The sequence below is a fragment of the Oncorhynchus keta genome, chromosome 19, assembly GCF_023373465.1.
Source record: "Oncorhynchus keta strain PuntledgeMale-10-30-2019 chromosome 19, Oket_V2, whole genome shotgun sequence".
NCBI classification, from domain to species: Eukaryota; Metazoa; Chordata; class Actinopteri; order Salmoniformes; family Salmonidae; genus Oncorhynchus; species Oncorhynchus keta.
The window spans coordinates 25,343,504-25,365,762 of record NC_068439.1 but is presented as its reverse complement, the minus strand read 5'-3'; the positions used below and the strand labels follow the sequence as shown (position 1 = coordinate 25,365,762).

General features: G+C 45.3%; 1 protein-coding gene across 2 annotated transcripts in view; it reads left to right on the top strand.

Annotated features, from left to right (window-relative positions):
* LOC118378037 (adenylate cyclase type 2-like) overlaps positions 1–22,259 on the top strand; it is a 96,256-nt gene that overhangs the window by 27,459 nt on the left and 46,538 nt on the right. For both annotated transcript variants that reach the window (XR_008070774.1, XM_052470088.1), the window contains exons 3-6: positions 7,085–7,246; positions 9,541–9,690; positions 14,582–14,739; positions 22,054–22,165. Coding sequence is in view for 1 of the 2 variants with exons in the window: in XM_052470088.1 (XP_052326048.1) it covers positions 7,085–7,246; positions 9,541–9,690; positions 14,582–14,739; positions 22,054–22,165 (582 nt within the window). In the remaining variant the exon portion in view is untranslated. The remainder of the gene's footprint in view (positions 1–7,084; positions 7,247–9,540; positions 9,691–14,581; positions 14,740–22,053; positions 22,166–22,259) is intronic.

The following is a 22,259-nucleotide window of genomic DNA, read 5'->3' as shown; positions in this document are numbered from 1 at the left end:
TTGACAACTTAGATGGAAAGCTATTGAGGATGGTAGCTGACTCTATAGCCACTCCTATCTGTCATATCTTTAATCTGAGCCTAGATGAAAGTCTTGTCCTCAGGCCTGGAGGGTAGCCAAAGTCATTCCGCTACCATAGAATGGTAAAGTGGCCTTTACTGGTTCTAACAGCAGACCTATCAGCTTGCTGCCAGCTCTTAGCAAACCGTTGGAAAAAATTGTGTTTGACCAAATACAATTTTGATTTAGTTAGTTATTTTTATTTCATTTTATTTCACCTATTTAACCAGGTAGGCTAGTTGAGTACAAGTTCTCATTTGCAACTGCGAACCTGGCCAAGATAAAGCATAGCAATTTGACACATACAACAACACAGAGTTACACATGGAATAAACAAAACATAGTCAATAATACAGTAGAACAAAAGAAAACAAAAAAGTCTATGTACAGTGAGTGCAAATGAGGTAAGATAAGGGAGTTAAGGCAATAAATAGGCCACGGTGGTGAAGTAATTACAATATAGCAATTAAACACTGGAATGGTTGATGTGCAGAAGATGAATGTGCAAGTAGAGATGCTGGGGTGCAAAGGAGCAAGATAAATAAATAAATACAGTATGGGGATGAGGTAGGTAGATAGATGGACTGTTTACAGATGGGCTATGTACAGGTGCAGTGATCTGTGAGCTTCTCTGACAGCTGGTGCTTAGAGCTAGTGAGGGAGATGTGAGTCTCTGAGTTTTGCAGTTTGTTCCAGTCATTGGCAGCAGAGAACTGGAAGGAAAGACGACCAAAGGAGGAATTGGCTTTGGGGGTGACCAGTGAGATACACCTGCTGGAGCGCGTGCTACGAGTGGGTACTGCTATGGTGACCAGTGAGCTGAGATAAGGCGGGGCTTTACCTAACAGAGACTTGTAGATAACCTGTAGCCAGTGGGTTTGGTGACGAGTATGAAGCGAGGGCCAACCAACGAGAGCGTACAGGTCGCAATGGTGGGTAGTGTATGGGGCTTTGGTGACAAAACGGATGGCACTGTGATAGACTGCATCCAGTTTGTTGAGTAGAGTGTTGGAAGCTATTTTATAGATGACATCACCGAAGTCGAGGATCGGTAGGATGGTCAGTTTTACGAGGGTATGTTTGGCAGCATGAGTGAAGGATGCTTTTTTGCGACATAGGAAGCCGATTCTAGATTTAATTTTGGATTGGAGATGCTTAATGAGACTCTGGAAGGAGAGTTTACAGTCTAACCAGACACCTAGGTATTTGTAGTTTTCCACGTATTCTAAGTCGGTGCCGTCCAGAGTAGTGATGCTGGACGGGTGAGCAGGTGCGGGCAGTGATCGGTTGAAAAGCATGCATTTAGTTTTACTTGCATTTAAGAGCAGTTGGAGGCCACGGAAGGAGTGTTGTATGGCATTGAAGCTCATTTGGAGGTTAGTTAACACAGTGTCCAAAGAGGGGCCAGAAGTATACAGAATGGTGTCGTCTGCGTAGAGGTGTATCAAAGAATCACCAGCAACAAGAGCAACATCATTGATGCAAACAGAGAAGAGAGTCGGCCTGAGGACTGAACCCTGTAGCACCCCCATAGAGACTGCCAGAGATCCGGACAACAGGCCCTCCGATTTGACACACAGAACTTTATCAGAGAAGTAGTTGGTAAACCAGGCAAGGCAATCATTTGAGAAACCAAGGCTGTCGAGTCTGCCAATAAGAATGTGGTGATTGACAGAGTCGAAAGCCTTGGCCAGGTCGATGAATACGGCTGCACAGTAATGTCTCTTATCGATGGTGGTTATGATGTCGTTTAGGACCTTGAGCGTGGCTGAGGTGCACGCATGACCAGCTCTGAAACCAGATTGCATAGCGGAGAAGGTACGGTGGGATTCGAGATGGTCGGTAATCTGTTTGTTAACTTGGCTTTCGAAGACCTTAGAAAGACAGGGTAGGATAGATATAGGTCTGTAACAGTTTGGGTCATGAGTGTCACCCCCTTTGAAGAGGCTGATGACCGTGGCAGCTTTCCAATCTTTGGGAATCTCAGACAATACGAAAGAGCGGTTGAACAGGCTAGTAATAGGGGTTGCAACAATTTCAGCAGATCATTTTAGAAAGAGAGGGTCCAGATTGTCTAGCCCGGCTGATTTGTAGGGGTCCAGATTTTGCAGCTCTTTCAGAACATCAGCTATTTGGGTAAAGGAGAAATGGTGGGCGCCTTGGCGGGTTGCTGTGGAGGGTGCCGGGCAGTTGACCGGGGTAGGGGTAGCCAGGTGGAAAGCATGGCCAGCCGTAGAGAAATGCTTATTGAAATTCTCAATTATAGTGGATTTATTGGTGGTGACAGTATTTCCTAGCCTCCGTGCAGTGGGCAGCTGGGAGGAGGTGCTCTTATTCTCCATGGACTTGACAGTTTCCCAGAACTTTTTTGAATTAGTACTCCAGGATGCAAATTTCCGTTTGAAAAAGCTAGCCTTAGCTTTCCTAACTGCCTGTGTATATTTGTTCCTAACTTCCCTGAAAAATTACATATCACGTGGGCTATTCGATGCTAATGCAGAACGCCACAGGATGATTTTGTGCTGGTCAAGGGCAGACAGGTCTGGAGTGAACCAAGGACTCTATCTATTCCTAGTTCTCAATTTTTTGAACGGGGCATGCTTATTTAAGATGGTGAGGAAGGCACTTTTAAAGAATAACCAGGCATCATCTACTGACAGGATGAGGTCAATGTCATTCCAGGATACCCCGGCCAGGTTGATTAGAAAGGCCTGCTTGCAGAAGTGTTTTTGGGAGCGTTTGACAGTGATGAGGGGTGGTTGTTTGGTCGTAGACCCATTACGGATGCAGGCATTTAGGCAGTGATCGCTGAGATCTTGATTGAAAACAGCAGAGGTGCATTTGGAGGGTGAGTTAGTTAGGGTGAGATCTATGAGGGTGCCTGTGTTTATGGATTTCGAGTTTGATAATATGTGTGAGATTGAGGGCATCAAACTTGGATTGTAGGATGGCCGGGGTGTTAAGCATGTCCCAGTTTAGGTCACCTAGTAGCACAAGCTCAGAAGATAGATGGGGGGAAATCAATTCACATATGGTATCGAGGGCACAGCTGGTGGCAGAGGGAGGTCTATAGCAAGTGGAAACAGTGAGAGACTTGTTTCTAGAAAGGTGAATTTTTAGAAGTAGAAGCTCGAATTATTTGGGTACATACTTGGATAGTAATACAGAACTCTGCAGGCTATATTTGCAGTAGATTGCAACACCGCCCCCTTTGGCAGTTCTATCTTGGCGGAAAATGTTATAGTTAGAGATGTTTTTTGGTGGTTTTCCTAAGTCAGGATTCAGACATCCAGGTTGGCAGAGTGTGCTAAAGCAGTGAGTAAAACAAACTTAGGGAGTAGGCTTCTAATGTTAACATGCATGAAACCAAGGCTTTTACGGTTACAGAAGTCAACAAATGAGAGCACCTGGGGGGTGGGAGTGGAGCTAGGCACTGCAGGACCTGGATTAACCTCCACATCACCAGAGGAACAGAGGAGAAGTAGGATAAGGGTAAAGACTATACGAACTGGCCGTTTAGCACGTTCAGAACAGAGAGTAAAAGGAGCAGGTTTCTGGGCACGATAACATAGACTCAAGGCATAGTGTTCAGACAAAAGGTAAGGTAGGATCTGAGTACATTGGAGGTAAACCTAGGCATTGAGTAATGATGAGAGAGAGATATAGTCTCTAGAGATGTTTAAACCAGGTGATGTCATCGCATATGTAGGAGGTGGGACAACATGGTTGGTTAAGGCATATTGAGCAGGGATAGAGGCTCTACAGTGAAATAACTGCTGAGATCTAGAAAAAATAAATGATTATTTTTTTAAACAGTAAAGTGGTGTGTGCATATGTATTCAACCCTTTTGCTATGAAGCCCCTAAATAAGATCTGGTGCAACCAATCACCTTCAGAAGTCACATAATTAGTTAAATAAAGTCCACCTGTGTGCAATCTAAGTGTCACATGATCTGTCACATGATCTCAGTATATATACACCTGTTCTGAAAGGCCCTAGAGTCTGCAACACCACTAAGCAAGGGGCACCACCATGCACCAACCACCAAGCAAGGGGCACCACCATGCACCAACCACCAAGCAAGGGGCACCACCATGCACCAACCACCAAGCAAGGGGCACCACCATGCACCAACCACCAAGCAAGGGGCACCACCAAGCACCAACCACTAAGCAAGGGGCACCACCAAGCACCAACCACCAAGCAAGGGGCACCACCATGCACCAACCACCAAGCAAGGGGCACCACCATGCACCAACCACCAAGCAAGGGGCACCACCATGCACCAACCACCAAGCAAGGGGCACCACCATGCACCAACCACCAAGCAAGGGGCACCACCATGCACCAACCACCAAGCAAGGGGCACCACCATGCACCAACCACCAAGCAAGGGGCACCACCATGCACCAACCACCAAGCAAGGGGCACCACCATGCACCAACCACCAAGCAAGGGGCACCACCATGCACCAACCACCAAGCAAGGGGCACCACCATGCACCAACCACCAAGCAAGGGGCACCACCATGCACCAACCACCAAGCAAGGGGCACCACCATGCACCAACCACCAAGCAAGGGGCACCACCATGCACCAACCACCAAGCAAGGGGCACCACCATGCACCAACCACCAAGCAAGGGGCACCACCATGCACCAACCACCAAGCAAGGGGCACCACCATGCACCAACCACCAAGCAAGGGGCACCACCATGCACCAACCACCAAGCAAGGGGCAAAACCCAGACTTCAATCCAATTGAGAATCTGTGGTATGACTTAAAGATTGCGATACACCAGTGGAACCCATCCAACTTGAAGGAGCTGGAGCAGTTTTGACTTGAAGAATGGGCAAAAATCCCAGTGGCTAGATGTGCCAAGCTTACAGAGACATACCCCAGAGACTTGCAGCTGTAATTGCTGCAAAAGGTGGCTCTATAAAGTATTGACTTTTGGGGGGTGAATAGTTGTGCACGCTCAAGCTTTCTTATTTCTTGTTTGTTCCACAATAAAAAATATTTAGCATCTTCAAAGTGGTAGGCATGTTGTGTAAATCAAATGATACAACCCCCCAAAAAATCTATTTTAATTCCAGGTTGTAAAGGCAACAAAACAGGAAAAATGCCAAGGGGGTGAATACTTTCACAAGCCACTGTATGAACACTATGCATGCCCGTCTGTTTTGGCTCAGAGTTGAGGAAAGACTGACGGCGGCACTTCTTGTTTTTATGGAAATACCATTTGCATAGTCAACTTACATACAGCACTGACACACACAGTTACACCCCCAGACATGCCATCAGGGATCCTTTCACAGTCCCCAGGTCCAGAAGAAATCCAAGGAAATGTACAGTATTATACAGAGCCATGAGTGCATGGAACACCCTTCCATCTTATATAGCTCAAGTGAACAGCAAACCTGGTTTCAAAAAAACAAAATTAAGCAACAGCTCACGGCACAACAGTCTCTCCCATTTGACCTACTTGTGTGTATGTACTGACATGTAGATAGATGCACACACACACTACATGTTAGTTTTTTTAATGTATGTAAATTGTAAGTCTTTTGTCTGTAATGTATTTTTCGTTATATGTCGGACAACAGTAAGACTAGCTGTCACCATTGGCGTAGGCTAATGGGAATCATAGTAAATCAAATCTCTGCACAATATCCCTCTATCCCTCTAGTAGTCATAGTGTCTGTCATCTCTTTGTCTTTCCCGAACCCTTACCTTTGAACTACTGTGATATAGACACTCACTGTGACCCTTTGTTGACTTCCTATTCCACTTCCTACTTCCTGTCCCTGTCAGACACCACTTCCTGTTAGTGAGGTCTTGGTACGTGTCCATGGTGCTGCATGGAGTCAGGGCCATGGGTTGTGATGGGGTACGCTCTGAGCCATGACCTCCTTATCTGTTTGTTTAGTTCCTGTGTCCAGCTCCTCCTTTCCTGTTCTGATCCTGGTATATCAGTAGTGCTATAACTATAACGTGGTATGATTTAGGCTGTTATTAACTCTGTGCTGCAAAAGGTTCCCCAAACTAATGTTGTATGATGAGCAAACTTGCCTAAGGATTTAGCTCAGTAGGCTAATGCACACATGTGATTCATGATTAGGGTTGTAAAATTCTGTTAAATTTCCCAAAATTCAGGGGTTTTCCTAAAAATGATGATTGGAAGATTCCAGGAATCAGCAGGAAATCCGGAATCATGCAACCAGAATTTCTGGAAAACGGGGTATTTTTGGATAAGTTTGCAGAATTTTGTAACCCTAGTCATGATTTATGTAGTAGACCAAACATTTAAGAGTCAGGGAAAAGTTTGTGTTGTTGCCTGGTAGAACATAGTGCAGTGACAGAAGTGACTTCTTGGAATGTTCCATTACTTCCTCTCTCCCAGGATGTCATCGTGTAACATGTTAAAGTGTCTCCCTGTAATATTTAATGGGGAGAATCTCAATTGGTTTTGCTCACCTCCATCTTCTGGAAACAGATGCGCTTGTATGAAATTAGATTCTCTTTCTCGACCCACGCGTCTTCAGACAAAGGATGTTTACCTGGGTGGATCCCAAAATAAATGTGTAAAGTGATACAACAAATGCAGCTAGTTGTGGCAGACATTGTATAGATAAACATTAAGTAGAGTATTGTTTTTAAACGTCTGCAAGAAAACAGCTGATTCAAAGGGGTGTGGCATATTGTAAAACACTGTGCAAGATGCCGTGAGGATGCTCTTGTGCATCCTCTGTCAAAGAAGGTAATTGAGGAGTGGAGCAGACGCCTTCGTTTGCCTACTAACAAATTGACAATCCCCTCGACCACTCAACCACTTATTTGGTTTCCGAATCACAGAAGAAAGGAGGATGGAGGAGTCGAGGAGAGGAGAGGACAAACTTTTGTCCAATTGAGAATCTCCCTATGACTTCCTACTTCCTTTCTCCCTTCTTCCTATTCACAGTGTTTGTGGTGTAACATGTTAAAGTTTCCCCTGGTAACATCCTGTATCTTCCTCTCTCCCAGGTGTCCTTCTTCCTGTTCATAGTGTTTGTGGTCTACACCATGCTGCCGTTCTCCATGAGGGGAGCAGTCCTCGCCAGCATCATCACATGTTTATCACACACAATCACACTCAGTGTGTGTCTGGCGTTTACTGCAGAAGCCTTGGAACCACTGGTGTGGCAGGTAAGGGTACACACACACACACACACACACATTTAAACATAAACACACACACAGATTCAAAGCACACACTCACACACACCACATACACACACACACACATTTTATTTTCATACATTTTTATGATATAACCCATTTTGACAGTTGGCCCATCTACTGGAAATCACTCAGTTCTGCCTCCAGGGCAAGACAATCAACATCAACCTGCTTCTATCCAGCGGCTCTCTCTGTTTGCCCCCCTCTCTCTCTCTTTCTCTCTCTTCTCCCGATCTCTCTCTCTTTCTCTCCCTCCTCCCGATCTCTCTCTCTCCTCCCGATCTCTCTCTCTCCCTCTGCTCTGTGTGGGCCCTCAGTACGCTCCTCATTACCAGAGTAGAGCTCTCAGTCTAAATGAATAGCTACTCTGAGAGCTGGGGCTAGAGGCTGAGCCTGTGTGCCAAATAGCATCCTATTCTCTACAGGCCCTGGTCAAACGTAGTGCACAACATAGGGAATAGGATGCCATCTTGGATGCTACCGAGGAATAAATGAACTGGGCATAATGTCCTGCTCTATCGAAGCTAGCTAGGTCAGTGAAAGTACAACAGAACTTAATGTGTCAGTATGTCTGTGCTGTTGGTCAATGCTAACAATATTTTCACATAGCCAGAAATAAAAGGCTTGGATGTTACCCGCAAAGTCTGTGACATAGGTATGCATGCAGGTAGGCTGGCACGTGCACATGCACACACAGGTACACACAACCTCAGCCAATCTCTATCCCTCTCAGGGTGCTTGCTTGTGCACACACACAGTCACACACACAAACACCATGGTCTACTGGAAAAACCCTTTACATGTCTCTGTAAATAAACATGTATTAAACACACTTATTGCCTAGTCTTCTGAACCGTGTCTATTTATTTACAGGGCTTTGATGAGCCTGATGTTGACATAGTGGCAAACTACATGAACAAGATGTGTGTACTTGGGCAGGTTTATGGGGCAATAATGTGTTATTGAGTTGTATAGATGGACATTGGGTTATTAGATTATAGAAGACTTCATCTGCACTGGCGTCAGACACAGAGTTTATCTTTATGAGTCTCCTCTGTGTGTATGTTAGAGAGAGGGGGGTTGCATTTCTCTTGATTGAGTCATTCACATGTGACTCTTTCAGTATTTGATTCAAGTCTCCAATAGCATCTGTGTTCTTCTACATCCCTTCTTTCCCACCAGCTGACCATTGTGAAGTTTCAGCATGTCTGTATGAGGCCCATGCATCAGTCAGTTAGGGGGTCTCTGATGTGTGAGGCCACTGTGAGACAAGACCGTAACGACTAACAATTGGATACCGTGTAATTGGGGAGAAAAAGGGTTAAAATAATAGTAATTGTATTTAAAAAATAATAAATCCTGATCCTGAACATCTCTAAAACTAAGAGCATTTTATTTGGTACAAATAATTCCCCAAGTTCTAGACCTCAGGTAAATCTGGTAATGAATGGTGTGGTTGTTGAACAAGTTGAGGAGACTAAATTACTTGGCGTCACCTTAGCTGGTCATGGTAAAAAATATATAGATTCAATGGTTGTAAAGATGGGGAGAGGTTTGTCCTCAATAAAGAGATGCTCTGCTTTTTTTACACCACAATCCACAAAGCAAATCCTGCAGGCTCTAGTTTTATCTTATCGTGATTATTGTCCAGTCATATGGTCCAGTGCTGCAAAGACCTTATTAAGCTGCAGCCGGCCCAGAACAGAGCGGCACGTCTTGCTCTTCATTGTAGTCAGAAGGCTAATACAGCACCTTGCAAAAGTATTCATCCCCTTGGCGTTTTTCCTACTTTGTTGCATTACAACCTGTACTTGAAGTAGATTTTTATTTGGATTTCATGGACAAACACAAAACAGTTGAAAATGGTGAAGTGAAAGAAAAAATAAAATGTTTAAAAAACATATTTTTTTACGGAAAAGTGGTGTGTGCATATCAACTCCTCTCCTATGTATTCAACCGTTTTGCTATGAAGCCCCTAAATAAGATCTGGTGCAGCCAATTACCTTCAGAAGTCACATAATTAGTTAAATAAAGTCCATTGATATTTTTATTTTTTATTTTACCTTTATTTACCTTGGCAAGTCAGGAATGGCAATGGTAATGTCTGGGTGTGGGTTTGTTTGATTGGTTGTCTGGTAAAATGTATTCAGTCTGTGAATAAGAATTTTCTCCTAGGAGGACTAAGGCTATTTTATTTCCTCTCCTCTCCTCTCCTCTCCTCTCCTCTCCTCTCCTACCCCTCCTCTCCTCTCCTCTATCAGATCCTGGCTAACATCATTATCTTTACGTGTGGTAACCTGGCTGGAGCGTACCATAAGCACCTGATGAACCTGGCCCTCAGACAGACCTACCAGGACACCTGCAACTGCATCAAGTCCCCCATCAAACTGGAGTTTGAGAAACACCAGCAGGTAGGCCTACTTTGCACAGACATAAACAGTTATAGACACATGCGCATATATACACACAAGCACATAGAGCTTATGCAGTATACATTGTGTGTGTGTGTGTGTGTGTGTGTGTGTGTGTGTGTGTGTGTGTGTGTGTGTGTGTGTGTGTGTGTGTGTGTGTGTGTGTGTGTGTGTGTGTGTGTGTGTGTGTGTGTGTGTGTGTGTGTGTGTGTGTGTGTGTGTGTGTGTGTGTGTGTATAAAATAGAGCACCAATTCGGTGCCTGAGGCAATTAAAGGATAGAACTTGAATCTGTGTCCTGTTCGTCATTGTGCCTCTAACTGGGTATCCAGAGCAATCGTCCCTTACCTAAACCGGCACCTTAGTTTTGGGGTAAGCCGGAGCTCCCCGGTGCTGCAGCCAGTCCAGCAAGTGGCAGAGCTCCAGACTGCCAGTCAGCCCTGCAGCCACTCAGCTGGCACCCCCAACCGACACAGCCTGAGTCTCTCCTGGTCAACCTGCAGACTGCCAGTCAGCCCTGCAGCCACTCAGCTGGCACCCCAACCGACACAGCCTGAGTCTCTCCTGGTCAACCTGCAGACTGCCAGTCAGCCCTGCAGCCACTCAGCTGGCACCCCCAACCGACACAGCCTGAGTCTCTCCTGGTCAACCTGCAGACTGCCAGTCAGCCCTGCAGCCACTCAGCTGGCACCCAACCGACACAGCCTGAGTCTCTCCTGGTCAACCTGCAGACTGCCAGTCAGCCCTGCAGCCACTCAGCTGGCACCCCAACCGACACAGCCTGAGTCTCTCCTGGTCAACCTGCAGACTGCCAGTCAGCCACTCAGCTGGCACCCCAACCGACACAGCCTGAGACTCTCCTAGTCAACCTGCAGACTGCCAGTCAGCCCTGCAGCCACTCAGCTGGCACCCCAACCGACACAGCCTGAGTCTCTCCTGGTCAACCTGCAGACTGCCAGTCAGCCTTGCAGCCACTCAGCTGGCACCCCAACCGACACAGCCTGAGTCTCTCCTGGTCAACCTGCAGACTACCAGACCCGACCTGCCTCTGGCTCCGAACCGGGATGCACAACCAGCCCCCATATGAGAGCCTCCACCTAACCGGTGCGCTTGTCCTGTTCTGGCTGAAGATACCTGGCCTGACTTGGTGGGATGGCCTCCTCCACCAGCCTGGACACCTCTAGCAGCATGGCATGACTCAAGCTGGGCAGTCCAGCCTCACAGACACTGTGAGTACCTTGACCCTCACTACCCGCTCCCTCCATGCCATGGAACGGGTGGCGACATGGGGCTGTGGGACTCCTGCCTCCTCCAGTGTCTTAAAATCACTGGCCTTCACAAACTGGAAACTGGGGACACAGCCATGCCTGCACAAGAGGGTTTCTTCTGAGTTAAAAATCTACTTCATACATTTTGGGGCAGCAGTAGAAAAACCTCTCTCAAACCCTCTCTCTGGCCCTGGGACATAGAGACAAACTTTGTGACTTCTTACAGCTGAGGTAGGCGACCAATTGTCCTGCATCAGAAGGCCATTTCACACCTGTGTGTTATCAACCCGGTTGCCAGGAAACAGAGTCAGTGGACCTGGTCAGCCAACCAGTGGTCTAGCCTGGGAGCAGCAGAACCCCACTCTGCCTCTCAACTCTTCAGCTGTTTCCAGGATGGCAGGTTGAGACAACCTCTATGTTTAAAATGTTATATTGAACCTTTATTTAACTAGGCACGTCCGTTTAGAACAAATTCTTATTTACAATGGCGGCCTACTAAAAGGCAAAAGGCCTCCTGCGGGGACGGGGGCTGGGATTTTTTAAAAATGACACAAAAATAAATAACATATAAATATAGGACAAAACACACATCACGGTAAGAGAGACAACACAACACTACATAAAGAGAGACCTAAGACAACAACATAGCAAGGCAGCAACACATGACAACATAGCAAGGCAGCAACACATGACAACACAACATGGTAGCAGCACAAAACATGGTACGAACATTATTGGGCACAGACAACAGCACAAAGGGCAAGAAGGTAGAAACAACCATACATAACGCAAGGCAGCCACAACTGTCAGTAAGAGTGTCCATGATTGAGTCTTTGAATGAAGAGATTGAGATAAAACTGTCCAATTTGAGTGTTTGTTGCAGCTCGTTCCAGTTGCTAGCTGCAGAGAACTGAAAAGACGAGCGACCCAGAGACGTGTGTGCTTTGGGGACCTTTAACAGAATGTGACTGCCAGAACAGGTGTTGTATGTGGAGGATGAGGGCTGCAGTAGATATCTCAGATAGGGGGGAGTGAGGCCTAAGAGGGTTTTATAAATAAGCATCAACCAGTGGGTCTTGCGACATGTATACAGAGATGACCAGTTTACAGAGGAGTATAGATTTGGTGGCAAATCTGATGGCCGAATGGTAAAGAACATCTAGCAGCTCGATAAACTCCTGTCCTCCACCTCAAGTCACGTCTGGACCCTTTCCACATGAACAATGTTGCCTCTGGACATTCCCAACTGGTGTTAGTGTGTCTTTGACAATCACATCACTTACACTAGACAGTTTCAACATGAGTTATTCCTGTTCGCTGTGTGTGTGTTTGTATTGAGTGTGGTATTAAAAGTGTGAATTGTTTCTCTGTCTCCAACTGGTCACTCTATGTCCTCTAACTGGGACATTGGGACAATGGGACAGTTGTACCTGTATTTTAAACCGGCACCTCTATCGGAGTCCACCACCAGATGGTGGCGCTCTTTTTTTCAGTGTGCATGTGTGTGTTTGTATGGATGTGTGTGAATGTGTGTGTTTGTATGGGTATGTGTTTATGTGTGTGTGTGTTTGTATGGGTGTGTGTGTGTGTGTTTGTATGGGTGTGAGTGTGTGTGTATGTGTGTTTGTATGGGTGTGTGTATGTGTGTGTGTGTGTGTGTGTGTGTGTTTTTGTATGGGTGTGTGTATGTGTGTGTCTGTATGGATGTGTGTGTGTGTTTGTATGGGTGTGTGTGTGTATGTGTGTGTGTTTGTATGGGTGTGTGTGTCTATGTGTGTGTTTGTATGGGTGTTTGTGTGGGTGTTTGTATGGGGGTGTGTGTATGTGTGTTTGTATGGGTGTGTTTGTGTGTATGTATATGTTTGCATGGGTGTGTGTGTGTGCTTGTATGGGTGTTTGTATGGGTGTGTGTGTATGTGTGTGTTTGTATGGGTGTTTGTATGGGTGTGTGTGTGTATGTGTGTTTGTATGGGTGTGTTTGTGTGTATGTGTGTGTGTTTGTATGGGTGCCTTAGGGGGTGACTCATAAATGCAGCTTAGTAGATAGTAGGGAGGGTCATTATGTCCCTCACACACCACAGGCTAATTTTCCCAAAATACAGAGGCAAAGTAACACACACACACACACACACACACACACACACACACACACACACACACACACACACACACACACACACACACACACACACACACACACACACACACACACACACACACATACACACACACCCATACAAACACCCACACAAACACCCATACAAACACACACATACACACACACACCCATACAAACACCCATACAAACACCCATACAAACACACCCATACAAGCACACACACACACACACACACACACACACACACACACACACACACACACACACACACACACACACACACACACACACACACACACACACACACACACACACACACACACACACACACACACACACACACACACTTTGAGCCCATTGCCTAAAACACAGTGGCAAATTAAATCCAGGAGAGGTTTGGGGATAGGATAGAGACTGCAGCGGTTGGTGGCTAAAAATAGACTTTGCTTGTTAACAACCTCTCTTCCTTCGTTTCCTGCCTCCCTCCCTCCCTCCCTCCCTCGCTCCCCTCCTCTCCATCTCCTCCCTCTGAATTGAAACCATGTCTGATCGATAAAAAAAGAAAATATGCAGCTCTTTTGATTTTCTTTCTGTCTATGACAAAGTAAAAATCATAAATTCCTTCACTTTGAAATCCAACACACACACACACACACACACACACACACACACACACACACACACACACACACACACACACACACACACACACACACACACACACACACACACACACACACACACACACACACACACACACACACACACGGTATCTCTGTCCAGCAGACTCACTTTTCTTTCTGCCTCATTATGTCACTACATAGACGTTATTAAGGTCATCTTAATGTCACTTCATAAAAGGCATTATAACAACTGGCTGACTCTTACGTACCACCACATCCTCTGTTGCTCTTAGAAGTTGGAAATAGAGTAACTAAGTGATTTTCTGTTTATAAATCACTTAAAATGACCCGTTGATCTTGTATCCCAGAGGGCAGGCAGGCTTGAGAAAATGTTATTGTCGTACATAGATGAAGACGTATAATCAAGTTCATGATAGCAGAAACTGGAGGAAGTGAGAGGAAAACTTCTTAATTAAATGAGCTGATCTGCATTCCTAGAGTTGAGCTGGTACCACATCTAAATGTTTGCTTTCCTTCCCAGCCTGCTGCTGGAGAGATAATTGACCACGTTGTGATGAGTGCTAGTCAGTCTGATTTACACTCACTGCAATCAATGGAAACACACACGCGCCTGCATGTACACACATGCACACACATGGTTAATTTCAGACTGTGAATCAAGTACATTTCCTGCAATTTAAGAGACTGAACACAGGAAATAGCTTTTAGTAACCTTCCATTAATATTACTGTTATTACCCATAGAGAGACCTGGCCCTGATACAGAGTTATGCACTCATAAATATCCGGGTGCACTGTACACCTAAAACAGTTCATTTGGACATCACAGGACATATCTCTCTCTCTCCCTCCCTCTCTTCAGGAGAGGTTATTGTTGTCCCTGCTCCCGGCCCATATCGCCCGTGTGATGAAGGCAGAGATCATTCAGAGGTTACAGGGACCAAGGGACAGGGACTTCGGCCGGGCAGAGGGAACCAACAACTTTCACAACCTCTATGTCCAACGACACACCAACGTCAGGTAAACATCTATCTCTTCTCTACTCTACTCTACTCTACTCTACCAGACCCTACTCTACCCTACTGTACTCTAATCTACTCTACCCAACCCTACTTTACTCTACTCTACTCTACCCTACCCTACTCTACTCTACTCTACTCTACTCTACTCTACTCTACTCTACCCTACCCTACCCTACTATTCTCTACCCTACCCTACTCTACTCTACTCTACTCTACTCTACTCTACTCTACTCTACTCTACTCTCTCCTACCCTATCCAACCCTACCCGACCCTACCCTACCCGACCCTACTCTACCCTACTCTACCCTACTCTTCTCTACTCTACACTACCCTACTCTACTATAATAATAATAATATATATGCCATTTAGCAGACGCTTTTATCCAAAGCGACTTACAGTCATGTGTGCATACATTCTAAGTATGGGTGGTCCCGGGAATCGAACCCACTACCCTGGCGTTACAAGCGCCATGCTCTACCAACTGAGCTACAGAAGGTACACTCTACTCTACTCTACTCTACTCTATCCTACTCTAATCTACTCTACTCTATCCTACTCTATCCTACTCTAACCTATTCCACTCTATCATACTCTACTCAACTCTACTCTACTCTACTCTACTCTACTCTACTCTACTCTATCCTACTCTAATCTACTCTACTCTATCCTACTCTAACCTACTCCACTCTATCATACTCTACTCAACTCTACCCTACTCTACTCTACCCTACTCTACTCTACTCTACTCTACTCTACTCTACTCTACTCTACTCTACTCTCTCCTACCCGACCCGACCCTACTCTACCCTACTCTTCTCTACTCTACACTACCCTACTCTACTCTACTCTACTCTACTCTACTCTACTCTACTCTACTCTACTCTATCCTACTCTAAACTACTCTACTCTATCCTACTCTAACCTACTCCACTCTATCATACTCTACTCAACTCCACCATACTCTACTCTACCATACTCTACACTACCCAACTCTACTCTACTCTCGTCTACTCTACTCTCATCTACTCTACTCTACCCTACTCTACTCAACCCTACTCTAATCTACTCTAGCCGACCCGTTTCTACCCGACCCTACTCTACCCCACCCTAGTCTTCTCTACCCTACTCTACTCTACTCTACTCTACTCTACCCTACCCTATTCTACTCTACTCTACTCTACTCTACTCTACCCGGCTCTACTCTACTCTACCCTACTCTACTCTACCTTACTCTACTCTACTCTACTCTACTCTACTCTACTCTACTCTACTCTACTCTCTCCTACCCTATCCAACCCTACCCGACCCTACTCTACCCTACTCTTCTCTACTCTACACTACCCTACTCTACTCTACTCTACTCTACTCTACTCTACTCGAATCTACTCTACTCTATCCTACTCTATCCTACTCTAACCTATTCCACTCTATCATACTCTACTCTACCCTACTCTACTCTACCTTACTCTACCCTACTCTACTCTACTCTACTCTACTCCCTCCTACCCTACCCAACCCTACCCGACCCTACTCTACCCTACTCTTCTCTACACTACCCTACTCTACTCTACTCTACTCTACTCTACTCTACTCTACTCTACTATACTCTACTGTACTCTACTCTACTCTACTCTACTCTACTCTACTCTATCCTACTCTAATCTACTCTACTCTATCCTACTCTAACCTACTCCACTCTATCATACTCTACTCAACTCTACCCTACTCTACTCTACCCTACTCTACTCTACTCTACTCTACTCTACCCTACTCTTCTCTACTCTACACTACCCTACTCTACTCTACTCTACTCTACTCTACTCTACTCTACTCTACTCTACTCTATCCTACTCTAAACTACTCTACTCTATCCTACTCTAACCTACTCCACTCTATCATACTCTACTCAACTCCACCATACTCTACTCTACCCTACTCTACTCAACCCTACTCTAATCTACTCTAGCCGACCCGTTTCTACCCGACCCTACTCTACCCCACCCTAGTCTTCTCTACCCTACTCTACTCTACTCTACTCTACTCTACTCTACCCTACCCTATTCTACTCTACTCTACTCTACTCTACTCTACTCTACTCTACTCTACTCTACTCTACTATTCTCTACCCTACCCTACTCTACTCTACTCTACCCTACTCTACTCTACTCTACCCTACTGTACCCTATTCTACTCAACCCTACTCTAATCTACTCTAGCCGACCCGTTTCTACCCGACCCTACTCTACCCCACCCTAGTCTTCTCTACCCTACTCTACTCTACTCTACTCTACTCTACCCTACCCTATTCTCTACTCTACTCTACTCTACTCTACTCTACTCTACTCGAATCTACTCTACTCTATCCTACTCTATCCTACTCTAACCTATTCCACTCTATCATACTCTACTCTACCCTACTCTACTCTACCTTACTCTACCCTACTCTACTCTACTCTACTCCCTCCTACCCTACCCAACCCTACCCGACCCTACTCTACCCTACTCTTCTCTACTCTACACTACCCTACTCTACTCTACTCTACTCTACTCTACTCTACTCTACTCTACTCTACTCTACTGTACTGTACTCTACTCTACTCTACTCTACTCTATCCTACTCTAATCTACTCTACTCTATCCTACTCTAACCTACTCCACTCTATCATACTCTACTCAACTCTACCCTACTCTACTCTACCCTACTCTACTCTACTCTACTCTACTCTACTCTCTCCTACCCAACCCTACCCGACCCGACCCTACTCTACCCTACTCTTCTCTACTCTACACTACCCTACTCTACTCTACTCTACTCTACTCTACTCTACTCTACTCTACTCTATCCTACTCTAAACTACTCTACTCTATCCTACTCTAACCTACTCCACTCTATCATACTCTACTCAACTCCACCATACTCTACTCTACCCTACTCTACTCAACCCTACTCTAATCTACTCTAGCCGACCCGTTTCTACCCGACCCTACTCTACCCCACCCTAGTCTTCTCTACCCTACTCTACTCTACTCTACTCTACTCTACTCTACCCTACCCTATTCTACTCTACTCTACTCTACTCTACTCTACTCTACTCTACTCTACTCTACTCTACCCTACTATTCTCTACCCTACCCTACTCTACTCTACTCTACCCTACTCTACTCTACTCTACCCTACTGTACTCTACTCTACTATATCCTACCATACTGTACCCTACCCAACACTACCGGACCCTACTCCACCCTACTCTTCTCTACTCTACTCTACTCTACTCTACTCTACTCTACTCTACCCGGCTCTACCCTACTCTACCCTACTCTACTCTACCTTACTCTACCCTACTCTACTCTACTCTACTCTACTCTACTCTACTCTACTCTACTCTCTCCTACCCAACCCTACCCGACCCGACCCTACTCTACCCTACTCTTCTCTACTCTACACTACCCTACTCTACTCTACTCTACTCTACTCTACTCTACTCTACTCTACTCTACTCTACTCTATCCTACTCTAAACTACTCTACTCTATCCTACTCTAACCTACTCCACTCTATCATACTCTACTCAACTCCACCATACTCTACTCTACCCTACTCTACTCAACCCTACTCTAATCTACTCTAGCCGACCCGTTTCTACCCGACCCTACTCTACCCCACCCTAGTCTTCTCTACCCTACTCTACTCTACTCTACTCTACTCTACCCTACCCTATTCTACTCTACTCTACTCTACTCTACTCTACTCTACTCTACTCTACTATTCTCTACCCTACCCTACTCTACTCTACTCTACCCTACTCTACTCTACTCTACCCTACTGTACCCTATTCTACTCAACCCTACTCTAATCTACTCTAGCCGACCCGTTTCTACCCGACCCTACTCTACCCCACCCTAGTCTTCTCTACCCTACTCTACTCTACTCTACTCTACTCTACCCTACCCTATTCTACTCTACTCTACTCTACTCTACTCTACTCTACTCTACTCTACTCGAATCTACTCTACTCTATCCTACTCTATCCTACTCTAACCTATTCCACTCTATCATACTCTACTCTACCCTACTCTACTCTACCTTACTCTACCCTACTCTACTCTACTCTACTCCCTCCTACCCTACCCAACCCTACCCGACCCTACTCTACCCTACTCTTCTCTACTCTACACTACCCTACTCTACTCTACTCTACTCTACTCTACTCTACTCTACTATACTCTACTGTACTGTACTCTACTCTACTCTACTCTACTCTACTCTATCCTACTCTAATCTACTCTACTCTATCCTACTCTAACCTACTCCACTCTATCATACTCTACTCAACTCTACCCTACTCTACCCGACCCTACTCTACCCTACTCTTCTCTACTCTACACTACCCTACTCTACTCTACTCTACTCTACTCTACTCTACTCTACTCTACTCTACTCTACTCTACTCTATCCTACTCTAAACTACTCTACTCTATCCTACTCTAACCTACTCCACTCTATCATACTCTACTCAACTCCACCATACTCTACTCTACCCTACTCTACTCAACCCTACTCTAATCTACTCTAGCCGACCCGTTTCTACCCGACCCTACTCTACCCCACCCTAGTCTTCTCTACCCTACTCTACTCTACTCTACTCTACTCTACCCTACCCTATTCTACTCTACTCTACTCTACTCTACTCTACTCTACTCTACTCTACTCTACTCTACTCTACCCTACTATTCTCTACCCTACCCTACTCTACTCTACTCTACCCTACTCTACTCTACTCTACCCTACTGTACTCTACTCTACTATATCCTACCATACTGTACCCTACCCAACACTACCGGACCCTACTCCACCCTACTCTTCTCTACTCTACTCTACTCTACTCTACTCTACTCTACTCTACCCGGCTCTACCCTACTCTACCCTACTCTACTCTACCTTACTCTACCCTACTCTACTCTACTCTACTCTACTCTACTCTACTCTCTCCTACCCTATCCAACCCTACCCGACCCTACTCTACCCTACTCTTCTCTACTCTACTCTACACTACCCTACTCTACTCTACTCTACTCTACTCTACTCTACTCTACTCGAATCTACTCTACTCTATCCTACTCTATCCTACTCTAACCTATTCCACTCTATCATACTCTACTCTACCCTACTCTACTCTACCTTACTCTACCCTACTCTACTCTACTCTACTCCCTCCTAACCTACCCAACCCTACCCGACCCTACTCTACCCTACTCTTCTCTACTCTACACTACTCTACTCTACTCTACTCTACTCTACTCTACTCTACTCTACTCTACTCTACTCTATCCTACTCTAATCTACTCTACTCTATCCTACTCTAACCTACTCCACTCTATCATACTCTACTCAACTCTACCCTACTCTACTCTACCTTACTCTACCCTACTCTACTCTACTCTACTCTACTCTACTCTACTCTACTCTCTCCTACCCAACCCTACCCGACCCGACCCTACTCTACCCTACTCTTCTCTACTCTACACTACCCTACTCCACTCTATCATACTCTACTCAACTCCACCATACTCTACTCTACCATACTCTACACTACCCAACTCTACTCTACTCTCATCTACTCTACTCTACCCTACTCTACTCAACCCTACTCTAATCTACTCTAGCCGACCCGTTTCTACCCGACCCTACTCTACCCCACCCTAGTCTTCTCTACCCTACTCTACTCTACTCTACCCTACCCGGCCCTACTCTACTCTACCCTACTCTACACTACCCTACCCTACTCTTCTCTACTCTACACTACTCTACTCTACTCTACACTACTCTACTCTATCCTACTCTAATCTACTCTACTCTACCCTACTCTACTCTACCCTACCCTACTCTTCTCTACTCTACACTACTCTACTCTACTCTACACTACTCTACTCTACACTACACTACTCTACTCTACTCTACTCTACTCTACTCTACACTACTCTACTCTACTCTACTCTACACTACTCTACTCTATCCTACTCTACTCTACCCTACTCTACTCTACCCAACCCTACTCTACTCTACTCTACCCGACCGTATTCTACCCTACCCGACCCTACTCTACTCTACTCTACCCTACTCTACCCTACTCTACTCTACTCTACTCTACTCTACTCTACTCTACTCTACTCTACTCTACTCTACTCTACTCTACTCAACTAACTCTACCCTATTCTTATGTTCTCTCCACTCTTCTCTCCATCCTAGATAGGTCATCTATGCTGTGTCCTGTTTGTGTTATCTGTGTACCTTAGTGTTCTGTAGTGATAGTGATATGCTCAGTTAATCCAGGTTCCAGTCTACTGGATTCTATTGGAGATCACTGTTGAACTAGAGAGTCAAGTAGATCCTATATACTATACGTACAGTCAATGATCTCCTTCTGTAAACTGAAGAGCTCCACTCAACTCCATTCTGTAATCATAATGCCAGTCAAATCATCGTCTATGTATTGAAGCTCTATTGGGTTGTAGTTAGTAATGCCTTTTTCATCATGGTGGTAGAACTGAGAGGGATGTAGCAATGTCCGCTGTGTGGAGTGGTTCTCACACGTTTGTGTGTTTGCAGAATCCTGTGTCTATGTGTGTGTGAATATTTGTGAAGGGTTTAGAGCTCAGAAGTAGTTTACCATTGACCTCTATGATAATAATGTATTTTCAAGGACTGAGAGTATCTGCTTGTATCTCCATTGAAGGAGAACACGTTAATCTACTCCAAACTAATACACTCGGATCAGAGGAATTGTAAGTTGATACTGTACTAAGGTCTCCCTGTATTGGTTATCTTGGAAGTCTTCTAAGTCTTAGTGAACTAAATAGGCTTGCTGATTGGTTCTACTGGTCGATGTCAGTGTTGACTGTCCTGTGGTGCTGAAGGTACCTCTGTATTCATTATTCTCCTTACAGGAGCGACTGGCCATCTGGCATTTCGGGCTGGTCAAATTGTCCGGTGTGTCAGAAATTCCAGAGACGATTTCTGCTCCAAGTCCACCCCTGCCTCTGTGTCTTCTAAGTATTCTCAGTAACAGCTAAATAGTCTTCCTGGTTAGGCCCATTTCTCTTCAGAGATTCTCCCAAACAGTGGGGAATGGCTGCAATTTAGATGGCTGCTGTCCATCGCTGTCCACGGTGCTGAAATCTCAGATGAGAGGAGGTAGAGGAGGAAAGGAAAAGAACGCTGTTCCTTTTGATGTGTTTTAATGTGTATTCATCCCTCCCCCTCTCTCTCTCTCTCTCTCTCTCTCTCTCTCTCTCTCTCTCTCTCTCTCTCAGTATTCTGTATGCAGACATCGTAGGGTTCACTAAGCTGGCTGGTGACTGCTCACCCGGAGAACTGGTGCACATGCTCAATGAATTGTTTGGCAAGTTTGACCAGATAGCCAAGGTAACGTCACACGTCAAACGTCAATCACTGTGTATGTGTATGTGCACCATCCTACATAACGGTAGTTGTTATTGTGCGTAATATTGTGCGTAAT